The sequence below is a fragment of the Martes martes genome (assembly GCF_963455335.1).
Source record: "Martes martes genome assembly, chromosome: 7".
NCBI lineage: Eukaryota > Metazoa > Chordata > Mammalia > Carnivora > Mustelidae > Martes > Martes martes.
The window spans coordinates 82,856,173-82,871,417 of NC_137894.1; the positions used below are offsets into that span (position 1 = coordinate 82,856,173).

General features: G+C 38.7%; 1 protein-coding gene across 1 annotated transcript in view; it reads right to left on the minus strand.

Moving 5' to 3' along the window:
- SNX6 (sorting nexin 6) overlaps positions 1–15,245 on the minus strand; it is a 62,487-nt gene that overhangs the window by 29,904 nt on the left and 17,338 nt on the right. The window contains exons 6-8 of the mRNA XM_080808018.1: positions 13,681–13,804; positions 6,431–6,526; positions 4,363–4,468 (exon numbers count right to left, since the gene is read on the minus strand). Of these exons, the coding sequence (XP_080664144.1) occupies positions 4,363–4,468; positions 6,431–6,526; positions 13,681–13,804 (326 nt within the window). The remainder of the gene's footprint in view (positions 1–4,362; positions 4,469–6,430; positions 6,527–13,680; positions 13,805–15,245) is intronic.

Genomic DNA, 15,245 nt, shown 5'->3' on the forward strand with positions numbered 1-15,245 from the left:
GGGCTCGATCCCAGGACCCTGGGATCACGACTTGCACCGAGGGCAGAGGCTTTAACCCATTGAGCCACCACTTAACTTTAAAAAGATTTATTTATCTGAGAGAGAGAGAGAAAGCACAAGTAAGGGAAGGGGCAGAAGGAGAGCTTGATGGAGGAAGGATCCCAGAACCCTGAGATTACCACCTTAGCAGAAATCAAGACCTGGCTGCTTCAATGGCCACAGTGGTCAAACTGTGGAAAGAACCAAGATGCCCTTCAACGGACGAATGGATAAGAAAGATGTGGTCCATGTATACTATGGACTATTATGCCTCCATCAGAAAGGATGAATACCCAACTTTTGTATCAATATGGACGGGACTGGAAGAGATTATGCTGAGTGAAATAAGTCAAGCAGAGAGAGTCAATTATCATATGGTTTTGCTTATTTGTGGAGCATAAGAAATAACATGGAGGAGAAGGAGAAGGAAGTTGGTGGAAATTGGAGGGGGAGATGAACCATGAGACTGTGGACTCTGAAAAACAATCTGAGGGTTTTGGACGGGTTGGGGGTGGGAGGTTGGGTGAGCCTGGTGGTGGGTATTATGGAGGGCACGTATTGCACAGAGCACTGGGTGTGGTACATGAACAATGAATTCTGGAACACTGTAAAGAAATTAAAAACAAACAAACAAACAAACAAAAAAAAACAGTTGGCTGCTTAACCAACTGAACCACCCAGGCATCCCTGAACTCTAATACATTTAAACTCCATTGTGTAAGTGATATTTATCCCAAGAACATAAGGTTGGTTTAACATCTGAAAATCAATCAATACAATTAACCATACTAATAGAAAATAGGAAAAATGATATGATTGTCTCAACAGTATAACTGCAAAAAAAAATCTGATAAAATTCCAACATTCATTCCTGACATAAAAGAAAAACATTCTCACAAAACTAGCAATTTTTATTCATTTATTTATTTACTTCAAAACCTAGCAATTTATAGGAGACTTTCCTCAACCTGATAAGCATCTAGGAAAAATCTACACCACATACCATAATTAATGGTTTAAGAATGAATGCCTTCCCCATAAGATAAGGAAGAAGGCAAAGATGGCTGCTCTTACCACTTCCATCCACACTGTACTGGAGCTACAGGTATAGCTTCAGTATAATGGGGCAAAGAAAATAAATAAATGCAGTCTAAACCGTAAAGAAGTATAATTGTTTCTATCATCAGATGATCATCTATGTAGAAAACGTGAAGGAATCTATAAAATAGTTATTGGAACCAATTAAGTGAGTTTATTTAGTAAGACAGCCAGATATATGACCAATATAGAAAATACAATGTATTTCTATGTATTAACAAAGAACGACTGGAAAATGAACGGTAAAAAACAACACCATTTACAACAGCAGCAAAAATAATCAGGGATCAATCTAACTAAAGGTATGAAAGATCTGTACAATGAAAGCTATAAAATACTGCTGAGAGACTTTAAGGAAGACCTAACTAAATGGAGAAATACACTATATTCATGTATCAGAGAATCAATATTGTCAATATTCCCCAAATTGACCTACAGATTCTACATAATCCCAATCAAAATCCAGACACCATTTTTGTAGAAAGTGACAAGCTGATTCTAAAAACCATATGAAAATATAAAGAACCTAGAGAAGCCAAAACAACTTTGGTAAAGAAGAATAAAGCTGGAGAACTTACATAAGAAAAGATGTTCAACATTATCAATCATTAGTGAAATGCAAATTAAAATCACTGAGAGGACTATGAGAACAGCTAAAAGGAAAAAGAATGAGTATCCTTGTTGGAAAAGATGTGGAGCAATTAGAACTCTCCTGTACAGCTGGTAGGAATGTAAAATGGTATAATCATTTCATTTTGGGGAGAAAGTTTGGCATTTTCTTAAGAAGTTAATTATACACTTACCACATGATCCAGCCACTCTACTTTTAGGTATTACCCAAGAGAAATGAAAGCACATGTCCATTCAAAGACTTACGTATAGATGGTTCATGTCAGCTTTACTTATAACACCCTAAAGCTAGCAATGACCCAAATGTCCACCAATAGCTGAATGGATAAACGACTGTTTATATCCATACAACAGTATAACACTCAGCAATAAAAAGGAATGACCTCTTGAAACACACAACTTGAATGAATCTCAAAATAACTTTGCTGAATTTTAAAGCCAAATAATAAAAAGTACATATGGTATAATTCCATTCATTTAAAATTCTAGAAAATGCAAACTAATCTACAGAGACAGAAAGCAGATCAATGGTCGCCTGTGGACAGAGCAAAAGGGAGGGAATACAAAGGGCTGTAAGGAAATTTTTGGTGGTGATGGATATGTTTATTATATTAATTATAGTGATGATTTAAAAAAATTTTTTAAAAAGATTTTATTTATTTATTTGACAGACAAAGATCACAAGTAGGCAGAGAGACAGGCAGAGAGAGAGGAGGAAGCAGGCTTTCTCCTGGCAGAGAGCCCGATGTGGGGCTCGATCCCAGGACTCTGGGATCATGACCCGAGCAGAAAGCAGAAGCTTTAACCCACTGAGGCACCCAGGCGCCCGATTTTTTTTTTTTTTTTACAGATTTTATTTATTTATTTGACAGAGAGATCACAAGTAGGCAGAGATGCAAGCCAGAGAGAGAGTGGGGAAGCAGGCTCCCCGCTGAGCAAAGAGCCCGATGCAGGGCTCGATCCCAGGACCCTGAGATTATGACCCAAGCCGAAGGCAGAGGCTCAACCCGCTGAGCCTCTGTAGATACCCAGATACCCCTGTAGTGATGATTTTACACATATGTCAAAACTTACCAAACTGTATACTTTGAACACTGAAACTTACTGATACCAACTTATACCCCAATAAAGCTGTTAAAAGAAAACAGTCTATCTTGAACTTTGAATGAATCTTTTACGTACATGACTTTGTAACACCATATATTTGATCATTTAGAAAATATCAGCTCAGCGGAGCCTTCGATAGCTCAGTTGGTAGAACGGAAGACTGCAGAAAATATCGGCTCAGTGAATTACACAAATCTTCCAAAATGTTGACAAACTTCATTATTTATACAAACAACATCAAAAATACCACATTCACATATGATTATCAATCTCCTCAGAGAAGTCTTTAATTATTGTGAAGTAAGTTCATAAGGATGGATACAAGTTTTCCAAAATTCTAATTATTGCTGGAGAGCTTGACCTTTAACACTGTCAACAAATACTGTCAGTTGTTTTCCTTAAAGTAACAGACTCATTTAATTTTTAAGAAAACGTCTATCAAATACTCAAATCTGAATAATCATAGTTTGTCAGCTGTTCTCTCAAGTAGAAATGGTGTTTTTGTTTTGTTTTGTTTTTTAAGATTTTATTTATTTATTTGACAGAGAGATAGAGAGCACAAGTAAGCAGAGCTGCAGGCAGAGGGAGAGAGAGAAGCAGGCTCTCTGCTGAGCACAGAGCCTGATGTGGGACTCGATCCGAGGACCCTGGAATCATGACCTGAGCTGAAGGCAGCTACTTTACCAATTGAGCCACCCAGGTGCCCTCTAGAAATGGTGTTTTTTTGGCAGGGGGTGGGAGGGTGGGGGTGGAAGCAGCTAATTCAGTTGCAACTAAAGGGCTTTTCTAAAGAAAACTGTTATGCTTCAGTAAGGAATCACAGTGCTTTATGTATACTTTCATTTCACCATTCAGAATATTAAAAATGTGAACTCTAGGGAAGCGTTTATTACAATTAGTAATTTTAACTGCTTTATCAAAGATTTTATTTATTTATTTGACAACAGAGATCACAAATAGGCAGAGAGGCAGGCAGGGTGTGGGGGTGGGGGGGAAAGCAGGCTCCCTGCTGAGCAGAGAGCCCAATGCAGCTTGATCCCAGTACCCTGAGATCATGACCCGAGCTGAAGGCAGAGGCTTAACCCACTGAGCCACCCAGGCGCCCTATCAAAGATATTCTTAATTGAAATTTTCTTTTCTAATTGTAAATGCACTGCTGGAAATATAGTGACTCTTAGCACAATTTCATGCCACCTCCTTGATCTGTGCTAAGGCATCAGTAATTTTATCCACCATGGCTTCTGCTTTATCAGTGTAAATGTTAACATGGTGAAAAATACAAAATGCACCATGGACTATTAAGAAAATAGTTTTGACCTCACAGACTTGCTAAAAATAAAAAGAGCCTTAGGGTCCAGACTTCACAGACCACAGTTTGAGAAACACTGTTCTACATCAAGACTTTTATAAACTCTAAGTAACATAATAACTTTATAATTATTCCATTAAAAAAAAAATGTAAGCTTTAGCCACAGAGAAAAACCTTACTTTTGTGGGATCTTGTCATCCTATCAGATTTAGCAGATGCATCCTTAACTCGGTTATGATATTCTAAAAGGAATGTTCGTTCATGCTCAAAGAAATCATCTACATCCTATAGGGTCAAAAGAAAATATAATTTTTCACTTATTTGCTTTAGTGTAATACATAAATCACTTTACCATTATAATCATAAAAGATCAATAAAACAGCACAGCTATCCTCTAATAAGATGTTCTAATGATTTTACCAACAAATTCAGACTTTATACAGACATGCACTATCTATCCAGGAAGAAATCTGGAATGGTTTTGCAGATGAAAGCTTAGATCCTTCCACAATGGTTCATGTTCACATGTTGAACTCTGAAATGTGTTCCTTCCTACTCATGTTGTGTCTACAGTCCAGCCTCTCCAAGAGATACATTACTGCCAGGGGAAGTAATCTATTACATTTGAGAAGAAAAAAATTTTGATAGGCAAGTCTCAATCTATTTCTCTTGGTCTACTATGTATTCTATGAGCCATTCCTGAAGGCTGCCAAGCCTTTGTCATTACAGCCCTCTCTGACTGCTTTGGGGAAATACGGCCAAATTAGCCTTCTGGAAGCAATTATTCTATCTTTTTTGAAACAAAGCCAGATACACATTAAAAATAAAACTATTCAAAGTCCTTTCCTCCTTTCTAAAACAGCAGTCGTTTTTTTGAAAAAGCACCAGCTAAAATGATGTAATTCAAATCCACATTAACAGAACTTGGGAAAGAAAAGTTGGTACTAACAAAATTTCTTTAAAATTTGTAATTTATCGCTTCTCGGCCTTTTGGCTAAGATCAAGTGTAAAATTTGTAATTCATGTGTATAAATTTTCTTAACTGTTAAAATGGGGATAAAACTACCCAACTTGTAGGGTTGAAGAGTAAACAAAATATGGATCAACGAACACACTGTAAATGTTCAAAAAATGTTAGTTACTTCTTCACCAAAATCATAATCCATACAGTGGTTTATACTTAACGCTAAGAAAAATGTTCAATATTAATGCATAAGTAGCATCAAAATGAAAGGAAGTGGAGTCCTTATTAGAGAGTAGCCATGGCACAAGCACTGTCAACATACCAGCTGACCTGTCTCTGAAAAACTGAAGTATAAATCAAATAAACAGTAATTCCCACCTAAGTTTTACTTCAGATGTATTTATAAAAATAGGCAATGATGACAAAGCAGCATTTATCTTTCTTTGTATCTGCTTGATAATGTAATATAAACACTTTTTTCTTTTAATGGTAAGAGTCTTCAGATAAATTAATTCTTGTACCATTTTTAAGAACATCATTAAGAAATACTTGGGTGTTATTTAATTTTGAATACACCTGTTTATTTGTAAGCTCCATGCGCAACGTGGGGCCTGAATTCACGACCCTGAGATCAAGAGTCATATGCTCTACCAAATGAGCCAGGCATCCCCCACCCCTGCCCATAAGACTAAAACCTCAAAGGAGCTCTTCTAACTCCCTATCTGAACCCAAGTCTGCTCCTAAGATTTTGTAGGCCAAGGACAAATGTACAAATGGAGGCAGTCCCTCTTCATGCTCTATCCTGCAGTTCTGTAAGGCACCCAGAGAAACCTCACATACGTATGTAAATGGATATTCTCCCCTGTGCCCACCCTCTCCCCAGCTGTTCCATGGTCACCCCTGACCACCCATGAATGCACACACTGGAGGATGAACTCAGAGAAGAGGCCCACAGAAGAGGAAAAGTTAAAGTAGGCTTCAGATTTAGGCAAGGAAATATGGGGTTCCAGATCCCTAAAGCCTGGTCTAGTTTGGAGGGAAGGGCATGCACTCCAGGTGGGTAAATCCCCTTGGACCTACAGATCTCTCACCCCTGGGAAAAGGAAGTTCTCCAAAGAGTAGAATCGAAGGCAGGGGGCCCAGATTCCCAGGCCTAAGCATTCTACTGTCCAAACTTCTCTTTTACTCCAACAGAGTCATCTGCACATCTGAAATCTCAATCTATCTTCTTAAAAGAAGTAGATTCTCAAACCAATACCTCTATTAATCAAATAAAATCTTACCTTTACTCCTGAAACAATTACTCCATCTGCTGATTTTACCATGTTTTTAAAGAAATCTTCAAGTTTCTCTTTTTTATTTTTTCCTCTCACACTCAGCTGAAAGAAATGTAAACTTAAGTTGGCAATTTTTTTAGATTACAAATGGGAAGTCATACTTTCTTTTTTTAAAGTAACACCTCTTGGGGCGCCTGGGTGGCTCAGCGGGTTAAAGCCTCTGCTTCGGCTCAGGTCATGATCCTGGGGTCCTGGGATCAAGCCCTGCATCGGGCTCTCTGCTCAGCAGGGAGCCTGCTTCCTCCTCTCTCTCTGCTTGCCTCTCTGCCTACCTGTGATCTGTGTCTGTCAAATAAATAAATAAAATCTTTAAAAAAAAATAAATAAAGTAACACCTCTTTTATTCTCTGACATCAAAATGGCAACCACAAAGGGATCCTGATTTTTAAACTTTAGTAAATTGGCAATTTCATCATGTGTATCAGTGACTTTCAAACTTTAGGGTACTAAAGAGGAGGCTGGCTTCACTCTCAAAGATTCAGATTCAGGTGGTCTACAATAATGCCTAGATTATCTCAAATTCTGTGAGTACATCTGATAATCCCATTGCAAGTAGCCTTCTCATCATATATATAGTAATATATAAAGACAACTACAAATTTAATCCAGGAGTTCCTTTAAAGATGTAAAATTTAGGGGCGCCTGGGTGGCTCAGTGGGTTAAACCTCTGCCTTTGGCTCAGGTCATGATCTCAGGGTCCTGGATTAAGCCCCGCATCAGGCTCTCTGCTCAGCAGGGGGTCTGCTCCCCTCCCCTCCCCTGCCTGCTTCTCTGCCTACTTGTGATTTCTCTCTGTCAAATAAATAAATAAAATCTTAAAAAAAAAAAAAAGATGCAAAATTTAATGGAGTCATACACCATCATATGACTCTGTAAAAGCTTTGAAAACACATTCTGCAAATTTTTTTTTTTTGTAAGATTTTATTTTATTTGCGAGAGAATGAGAGAATGAGCAGGGTGAGGGGCAGATGAAGAAGCAGACTCCCCACCGAGCAGGGAGCCTGATGTGGGACTCAATTTGGGGACTCTGGGATCATGACTGAGCTGAAAGGTAGATGCTTAACCTACTGAGCTACCCAGGCACCCCATATTCTGCAAATTCTTCACTCTGTACTCATCCAAATATCATGTCTTATCCTGCTCTGGAGATTAGCAACTTATAAGGGACACAGAAGGTGACTCCCAAATGGCAAGAATGGTTATCTAAAGGCAAAACTGAGAAGCAGGGCGCCTGGGTGGCTTAGTGGGTTAAGCCTCTGCCTTCAGCTCAGGTCATGGTCTCAGGGTCCTGGGATCAAGGCCCACATCAGGCTCTCTGCTTCGCGGGGAGCCTACTTCCTCTTCTCTCTCTGCCTACTTGTGATCTTTCTCTGTCAAATAAATAAATAAAACTGTTTAAAAAAAAAAACAAAACAAAAAAACTGAGAAGCAGCTAACTCTTTGACTTTACCACTTGCTACATCAGGGTGTGCCACAATGGAACATGCCATCTAATTTTCCTATCTACTGCCATGGCTCCAATGTTCACCATTATGTAAATGATTCACAATCATGATTACTACCCCTAAGCTCTTTCCTGAACCTCAGACCCTATTTCCAAATGCCTGTATCATATCTTTATATGGAGATTCTGCTAAACCCACCTTAGATTAAGACAGTATTCATTATAATCTAATCTCCAAATTTTTCTTCTTGGATCCCTATCTATGGTCCTTCCATCCAACCAGTCTCTTCAACATATTCCCTTAAACCCCACACCACTCATTAAAAATCTTGAAAATCTACAACTTTTTTTTGTCTCTCACAACTCAAATTCTATCGTCAAATGCCTGAAAACCTTATTATTTTAATAAGGTTTATAATAATAAACCTTATTATTTCTGGACCATTATACTGTACTACTTGTTAACGTCTCTTTTCCTCAATTCAATTCATTCTGTTGATGACTTCCAAAATCAAATTTTTAGCATCTCTTCCTTACTCAATTTTTTACAGTTTCACAATGTTCAGAGATTGAAAACCAATCCCTTTAGCATGATATTCAAGACTTTCAACAATCTGGTTCAACTTATCTTTCCATCTATCACCCTACCCCCACAGAACCTTATGTTCCAAACAGTTCTCAAAAGAAGCTCTGAACTTTTAGACTCCTCTATACCTGAAATGCTCTCTCTCCTGCTACCAAAAATTCTATTCAGGTATCATTAAACATCCAAATTAAAACACATCTCTTCATGAAACCCTTCCAAACTGCTTTATCTTTAGGATTCTCAATACATGCTGGGTGTTTTCTTAAACTGCATTTTTAAGATTAATTCACTAATTCACTCATTTAATAAACCACTGACAAATGTATATAAAATCAGGCACTGCGCTAGGTGTTCAGGATATAAAGATGATTATGAGGTGGTCCCTACTACTTTTTTTAAAGACTTATTTATTTGAGAGAGAGCTCGTAAGAGAGAGCGTGAGCTGGAAGAGGTGCAGAAGGAGAATGAGAGAGAGAAAATCCTAAGTAGGCTCCCTGCTGAGGATGGAGTCCAATGCGGGGCTCGATCCCAGCAACTTGAGACCATGACCTGAGCCAAAATCAAGAGTCAGGCCCTCGGGGCGCCCATCCCAGATTGGGATTGAGTCCCATCCTGGATTGGGATTGAGTCCCACGTTGGGCTTCCTGATCAGCAGGGAGTCTGCTTCTCCCTCCGACCCTCCCCCCTCTCATGCTCTCTCTCAAATTAAAAAAAAAAAAAAAAAAAAAGTCAGGCCCTCAATCGACTGAGCTACCCAGATGCCTCAAGGTGGTGCTGACTCTTAAGAGTAATTTATGGTGCAGAGGAGAATACAGAGAAACACATGATTTACCATGGGGTGAGTAGTACAATGTTAGCGAATCCACAGGGCACTAGGAGAACACCAAGGGAACTCAATACAGACTTAGGAGAGGAGAAATGTAAGACTGGAAGCTGAATGAACAGTCAGGGGCCGTTTCAAGAATCCAGGCAAGAGGCACCTGCGTATCTCAGTCAGTTAAGACCATCCGAGTCCAGATTTCGGCTCAGGTCATAATGTCAGGGTCTTGAGATGGAGCCTGGTGTCTGACTCTGCACTGAATGTAGAACCCGCTTAAAAGTCTCTCTCTCAACTCGTTAATTTCTTTTTTTAAAAGATTTTATTTATTTATTGGACAGACAGAGATCACAAGTAGGCAGAGAGGCAGGCAGCGGGAGAGGAGGAAGCAGGCTCCCTGCTGAGCAGAGAGCCTGATGCGGGGCTTGATCCCAGGACTCTGGGATCACGACCTGAGCTGAAGGCAGAGGCTTTAACCCACTGAGCCACCCAGGCACCCCTACAATGAGCTTTTATGGAAAATGGAGAGAGCTATCTAAAGTCATAACCTTGTTATAAATGGAGCAGGCAATCTAGGGTAGATAAGAAAGATATAAAGACAAAAGGGCTGCTAACAGGGTCAAAATGCTGGATAAGTCAAGGGTTTAGACATACCAGTGAGTCAATGAACAGCCAAAATAAGAATGGGTAAAAACAGAGTTGTTTATGCTCGGAATCTGTTAATACTAGAGTTTAAGAACTCAGACAGGAGGCAGGGTCCTGGGTGCGGCCACTGATAACGTAGCAAGAATTGAATGGGCTTAAGGTGTTAATTAGGTTAAATATTTAATCTACTGTTAAGCAGACTCAGATTATACCTAGCAGAAAGAGGAAAGGTATATAGCTACCTAAGTAAAGCAACACTAAAGGCAGTCATTACAACAGTGACTACTCCTCACAGAACTAAAAGCTAGAACAAGCTTTTCTAGCCCTCCCAGATGCCCCATGGCCTTTTTAGACTTCAAGCACCCTAGTTCCACTTTAACAGCTCATTGGTCCCATGACCCTCTAAAACTTAGGATAACAAAATAGCACATACAGATTGCTTTTCCTGCCCCAGTGAAGTGAGTAAAGATCAGAGAAACAGCATCAGAACAAGACTGAAAAAAACTTTTTAGCTTTGGGCCTATGATCTTCTATAACCTGTTAATGTACTGCTATTAATTAATTATATATTTTATTATTATTATTATTTTAAAAATTTTATTTATTTATTTGACAGAGATCACAAGTAGGCAGACAGGCAGGCAGAGAGAGAGAGGGGCAAGCAGGCTCCACGCTGAGCAGAGAGCCCGATGTGGGGCTCGATCCCAGGACTCTGGGATCATGACCTGAGCTGAAGGCAAAGGCTTTAACCCACTGAGGCACCCAGGGGCCCCTATTTTATTATTTTTTTAAATTTTATTTATTCATTTGACAGAGAGACACAGTGAGAAAGGGGACACAAGGAGGAGGAGGTCAAGCAGAGGGAGATGCGGGGCTTGATCCCAGGACCCTGTAATCATGACCTGAGTGGAAGGTAGACACCCAACGACTGAGTTGCCCAGGTGCCCCTAATTATATAGTTTAGAAAGATTTATTTATTTATTTGAGAGAGAGTGAGAGAACATGAGTGGATTGGGGAGGTGGTAGAAGGAGAGAGACTCCATGCTGGGCACAGAGCCTGATGCAGGGCTTGATCTCACATCCCTGAGATCATGACCTGAGCCGAAATCAAGAGCATCACCCAGGTGTCCTGCTGTTATTACAGAATATTTGCAAAACACTGTCCTGTCTTTTCAGAGTTTCTCCAAAACACCATATGCTGATATTAAAAGGGTTATTACAACACATCACATCATTATTTCTATTAAGCATGTATTAGTTTGGGAGGGAAAAAAAATCTACATTGATGGGAGAAAACTTATGAAACCCTAAGATTTCTGAAGGCTATTTATTTATTTATTTATTTATTTTTAAAAGATTTTATTTATTTATTTGACAGATAGAGATCACAACTAGGCAGAAAGGCAGGCAGAGAGAGAGGAGGAAGCAGGCTCCCTGCTGAGCAGAGAGACCGACGCAGGGCTTGATCCCAGGACCCTGGGATCATGACCCGAGCCAAAGGCAGAGGCTTTAATCCACTGAGCCACCCAGGCACCCCTCTGAAGGCTATTCATAAAGCTGATCTAAACAATTAATAATCATTCACTTACCTTTTTTTTTTTTTAAGAGTTTATTTATTCATTTGACAGACAGAGATCACAAGTAGACAGAGGCAGGCAGAGAGAGAGAGGGAAGCAGGCTCTCTGCTGATCAGAGAGCCTGACTCGGGGCTCTATCCCAGGACCCTGAGATCATGACCTGAACTGAAGGCAGAGGCTTAACCCACTGAGCCATCCAGGAGCCCCTCATTTACCTACCTTTTTTTAAAAAAAGATTTTATTATTTGAGAGAGAGCGAGAGAGCGCAAACAGGGTGAGTGGCAGAGGGAGAGGGAGAAGCAGGCTCCCCACTGAGCAGGAAGCCTGACGCTGCGACTTGATCCCAGGACGCTGGAATCGTAACAGAAGCAAAAGGCAGATGCTTAACCGACTGAGCCACCCAGGTGCACCTCATTCACTTATCATTTTAACAAATACTTATTTTATTATATCTTAATTGTCAGCCACCTCTCTAAAGTGCTCAGGATGCAGTGGTGAAAAATAAAAGGCATACTTCCAGAGAGGCTATATTTTAGTAGCAGGAGACAAATAATAAATACAGAACTTTTAAAAATACAGATATATATGGGCACGAGGGTAGCTCAGTCGGTTAAGTGTCCATCTCTTGATTTTGGCTCAGGTTGTGATCTCAGGGTCCTGGGATCAAACCCCATGACAAGATCTGCTTCAGATTCTCTCCCTCTCCCTCTGCTCCCCTCCACTCCCTACTCGTGCATCTGCTCTCTCTCTCTCTCTAAAATAAATAAATCCTAAAAAAGAAAAAAAAAAGATACAGAATTTCAGATAGCACTAAGGGATTTGGCGATGGGACAGAGTGTGTGGAGCATGAGGCTCCTCTAGCACGAGCGGCCTTAAGCTGACAATACCACGCCAGGATACCTATGTGGCTCTACGAATTATTATTAAGGTTTTGGCCCAGGCCACGAATAAGGTTGAGGAAAAACAGACACATAACGGTAAAAGATTGATGATAGCATCTATATCACTTTGGCAACCCTACTCACAAACTGTTTTCACTTATAATTCATGATATAGCCAGCATTCTTTATAATTCCTAGTTACAAATGACCACATACCAGTATCACCACATACATGCTTGTGAAAGTACCCATGCTTAAGTGCTATGCTTCTGTGATCTTTTTTTCTTCTTTTAAAGATTTTTTATTTATATATTTGACAGAAAGAGAAAGACAGCAAGAGAGGGAACACAAACAAGGGTAGTGGGAGAGGGAAAAGCAGGTTTCCTGCTGAACAGGAAGCCTGACAGGGCTTGATCCCAAGATCCTGGGATCAGGACCTGAGCCAAAGGCAGCCACTTAACACTGAGCCACCCAGGTGCTCCTATTTCTGTGATCTTGAGGTACTTCATACCCTTTTAAAAAATGTGTTCTCTCTACTGCTAGACTTAGGACATTTTATTGTCATGGTCATGTCAACTAAAACCAAACCAGAAAGACAAATTTATATATACAAAACTCTTTGATCTTGATTTTGACTTTTAAGCAAACTAGTACTATGCTACACTTGTTTTTTGCTAAAATTATGAGTTAATCTTGTCATCCAAATATAAATCCCAATATCTATATCACCCACCCATTAAAATTTTTTTGCCAGTACTACAAATGAAGAAATCTTTAAAGCTCAATTGCATCAATTTTTCTATTTGCACTATAACAGTTTTCACGCAGAGAGGGAGGAAAGATTAGGAGCAATCACACTAAAGAAGGTCAGTTAAACGGATCAAAAGTCAATGATTAATCCTAAAGTAACCTGGAATTCTTTAGCTCTAACACCTGGCTGGGATTCCCCATACGACCTTCAGAGGACTCCAAACTCAAATTTAATAAACAATCAAATTGATAACCCTGTTTCTTAAGAAGTTCACAATTCAGGATGAAAAATCAATATCCCCTGTAGTAACATGATTTACCCTCATTTCTTCAATTAATCTACTCAAGTTCTACTGAAATACTGTATTATCAATACAAGAGTATCATTTTAAACTGCTTTGAAATATAATAATGTTACAAAAAGAGGTCATCTATTTCTTGCCTTTTCCAGTAACTCTAAAAATAAACCTTGATCACTACTTTAATCAATACTTACATCTTGATTATATTCCAAGAAGACATGAAAATTTAAATCTTTTCTCAAAATAGGATGTGCTGCCACACGACATAGGAACACTTCATGCATTGCAACAGTCTTCTTGAATATTGCCAAATATTCACTAGAAACAATATACAAAGTTAAAGGTAAAACACTGCATCAACTAGAAAATCATCTGCAACAAGTTTTTCAACAAATACTCTGAATTATACTGAATGCAAAATTAAAGATATAAAGATAAAATCCACATAAACAAAGATTTTAGTTGAACTGTTAATAAAATATGTAAAACCCAGCTCTGAAAAGGCTTCATGCTAGTTAATAATATTTATTATATTTAAATGTTAATATTTTTAGGTTTTATGAACCTTTCTTCCTATGCAAGTTGATGTTAAAAGTAACTACAGAGGGATTTGTTTTCAGCTCCAGAGAAAGTACACTACAAATTATTTGATACAATCTTTTTGACTCAATTTCTAGATAATTACTGCATTTAAACACTTGTATACAAAAAATAAAACCCAAACCTCAGTACACATTTTTGACATTAATAATTATTTTCATCTAATGACCCAAACACACAAGAAAAAAAGCATACCACAGAGAGACTAATTTTTGTCATTACATTGAAAAACTGTATTTAAAATATTTTAATATCAGTGAATCACAGCGATCATATAGTAATACATGTCAGTTTGAAAAAAAGAAACATTCAAGGAAAAGGCCCAATATTGTTGCTTCAACTACGTGCAAGGAGGATAAATTTTACATACCAGCAAACCAGCAGGACCAATGTTGGGAGAAGTTTGATCTCTGTGAGGGTAGTCATTCAGTGAAGACAAAAAAGAAGGATGCAGAGGATGGAGGTAGCAGTAGGATAAACCCAAGGTTCTCTGTTATCCAACCCCTAACCAGACCACAAAAGAATCATGATCAGGGCCACTGGAAAACCACAGATTCTTTAATATTAATGTGCTCTGCTAATTTCCAGTTTTCAGTCTTATAACTCTAAAAGTATAGATCTCTGTCTGCTCTCAGACTATTGCTTGCACCCAGCATAGACAAAAGTCTTAAAATACCTGGCACCTTACACTTTGACAAAAAAGATCTACTTTGCTAATTTATCCTGTCAAATGAGTTTAGCATTCTGAAAAGGAGGCTAGTGGCCACGGGGATACATGCTTAAAAGCTGAAACTAAGTGGAACAGGAGAAAAGGAAATGCATGAAGAGGAGAAATGACTAGAAAAAGAGTGATGGAAGTGATGATGATGCAAGGAAAATATTTCCTTGTATAGCTCCCCAAATTAAGAAAAACAATACACTGCAAATCTAAAATTATTTCAAATGTCTAATAAAAGAGTAAAGATTTGGTATTTTTAGCAAGCATGCTAAAAATAAAATAGAAACTATCTCAAATTTTTTCAAGGATTTAATACATTTCCAGTATATGTGAAACTAATAATCATTCAACGAAAAACATTTTAAAAACTATTCTCTTGTTACTTTGCTCCTATTCTTCTTCCTCCTCAGAAGCCAGAGGCAGAGAAAAAGAGGGCAAAAA